This window comes from Trypanosoma rangeli, assembly GCF_003719475.1.
Source record: "Trypanosoma rangeli strain AM80 chromosome Unknown Tra_15.4_contig_00474, whole genome shotgun sequence".
Classification (NCBI taxonomy): domain Eukaryota; phylum Euglenozoa; class Kinetoplastea; order Trypanosomatida; family Trypanosomatidae; genus Trypanosoma; species Trypanosoma rangeli.
In genome coordinates, this window is record NW_021706202.1 from 6,553 (window position 1) to 8,338 (window position 1,786).

The following is a 1,786-nucleotide window of genomic DNA, read 5'->3' on the forward strand; positions in this document are numbered from 1 at the left end:
CACCCAAAGTCGTGTAAAGCTCTTGTTTCAGGCGCAGGGGAGGGGCAGCAAAAAAAGAAAATGCGCATGCGCATGCACACATCGGAGGATCCGCCCCTGCAGCATCATTCGTTCCATTGGCCAGCACACGCACCACTCATCGCAGCAGCAACAACAACCCGCTCGCGTGCCATTAGGCCCCCCACCTGCTGAGGTGCACACGTCGCAGCATCCTCTGTTCGTGTCGAGAGCTGAACCGCATACGCCACTGACGCCACCCCCAGACAAACATGAATGGCCGCCCCTCCCCGGCGTTGCAGCAAGCCACACGGCGCCGCGCTCAAAGCAAGGCAACTCGCACGACAAGACGCGTGCCTGCCGTGTGGCGGACCCACCGCGGGGCAGCGGCAGCACAAGACACGGCCGCAGTCGACTTGGCGCATCTCCCTGGCGCACCGGTGGATGGCGGCCGACAAAAGTGCGGCGGAGACATCCTCCTCCGCCGCGTAGTGCCACGCAGACACGCATCAAGTCTTCGTGGTGCGGGGTCGCCATGTGAAGCGTCACGCCGTGCGGATGCAGAGAGAACCCCGCCACCATCTTTCTTCACCCCGCTGTGCACAGCGCCCCGTGAGCGCCACAAACACGCCCACAGAGCGAGAGAGAGAGCAGACGGCCCCATGATCGGCCAGGTCTGTTCTGTGCATTGCCACCCTCCCCTTGCCGCAATTCAGCGTCCGAGCGGAAGACAGGAGAAGAAGGGGCGCAGGCGGGAGGGAACGTGCGTTGGGGGAAAAACACATACCAGTTGCTGGCAAAACCAAATAGAAGAAGCGGAGGAAAAGACAACAAACGAAGAAAAGAAAGAGTGCCGCACCGGCCCGAATATGCCCCTCCCTCCCCCTCTCCCCACACACACGAACTTACACACTCAGCCGATCGCCTTCGTCGTCGCAGCTGCCGTCGATGGGTTGTGCTGGGGCGCGGCAGCAGGCGCCGGATGGTACACAGGCAGAAAAGACACAAAAAGAAGTAAAGCGGTGCCGACACAATATGGAAAGACCTGCGCGCCAGTCTCTTATGTTTGTGCCGTTTTTTTTTCTTTTCACATCATCGCATTGTCTGCGCCATGCCGCTTCGCAGCTCCTTCGAGAAGGACTGCAGCCCACTCGCCCCCTCGATGAAGAGGAGGCTGCCCCTGCTGTTCTCCGTCACGCTCTTCATGGTGTCGTAGTACTGGTTGATCATGAGCAGATTGAGCACGTCCTCGTTGTTCAGTCCGGGCACGTCCTGCCGCATCTCCGCAACGGACTTCCGCAGACCCGCCACGATGGCCTTCCGCTGCTCCGCCAGCCCCATCCCCGCCAGCCGCCGCGACTCACAGGCCGCCTCTGCCGCCCGGACGCGCTGCATCTTCTTTGTCTCTGCCTCATCCACGGCGGCCACGCGTAGCCGCTGGTTCTTCTGAATGCTGTTGATAGCCTCCGTGATGGCGCGTCCAGGGTCAATCTCCGTGATGAGCGCGGAGACAATGTCCCAGCCGTAGCCCTCAATGACGGCGTCCGTCTCGCTCTTCAGCTGCTGCGAGATGGTGCCGCGCTCAACGAAGAGCGCGTCCAGGTTGTACAGCGGAATCTTCGCCTCCACGGAGTTCTCCACGTAGCTCTTGATGACATCCAGCGGGGCCTCCACGCCATAAAAGGCGGCATCCTCCCGGCCAGGGATCACCTGCACGTGCACCGTCAGCCGGATGTTCACAAACACGTTGTCCTTCGTCTTGGATCGGATGAAGAGTTGGTGCTCCTGC

General features: G+C 61.1%; 3 protein-coding genes across 3 annotated transcripts in view; all 3 read right to left on the reverse strand.

The window, feature by feature from the left end:
- Nucleotides 1-27: 27 nt before the first annotated feature.
- TraAM80_08859 (uncharacterized protein) lies at nt 28-579 on the reverse strand (the record flags this gene model as incomplete). Its single annotated transcript, XM_029385584.1, has 1 exon — nt 28-579. One exon carries the CDS (start codon nt 577-579, stop codon nt 28-30), a length of 552 nt encoding a protein of 183 aa, XP_029234670.1.
- A 510-nt stretch (nt 580-1,089) lies between these two features.
- Nucleotides 1,090-1,392, reverse strand: TraAM80_08860 (hypersensitive-induced response protein 1-like; the record flags this gene model as incomplete). Its single annotated transcript, XM_029385585.1, has 1 exon — nt 1,090-1,392. The coding sequence occupies one exon, from the start codon at nt 1,390-1,392 to the stop codon at nt 1,090-1,092; it is 303 nt and encodes a 100-aa protein (XP_029234671.1).
- Nucleotides 1,393-1,579: 187 nt separating this feature from the next.
- Nucleotides 1,580-1,786, reverse strand: part of TraAM80_08861 (hypersensitive-induced response protein 1-like) — a gene marked incomplete at both ends in the record, with an annotated part of 351 nt that continues 144 nt past the window's right edge. The window contains one exon of the mRNA XM_029385586.1: nt 1,580-1,786. This exon is cut by the window's right edge and continues 144 nt beyond it. Within this exon, the coding sequence (XP_029234672.1) occupies nt 1,580-1,786 (207 nt within the window).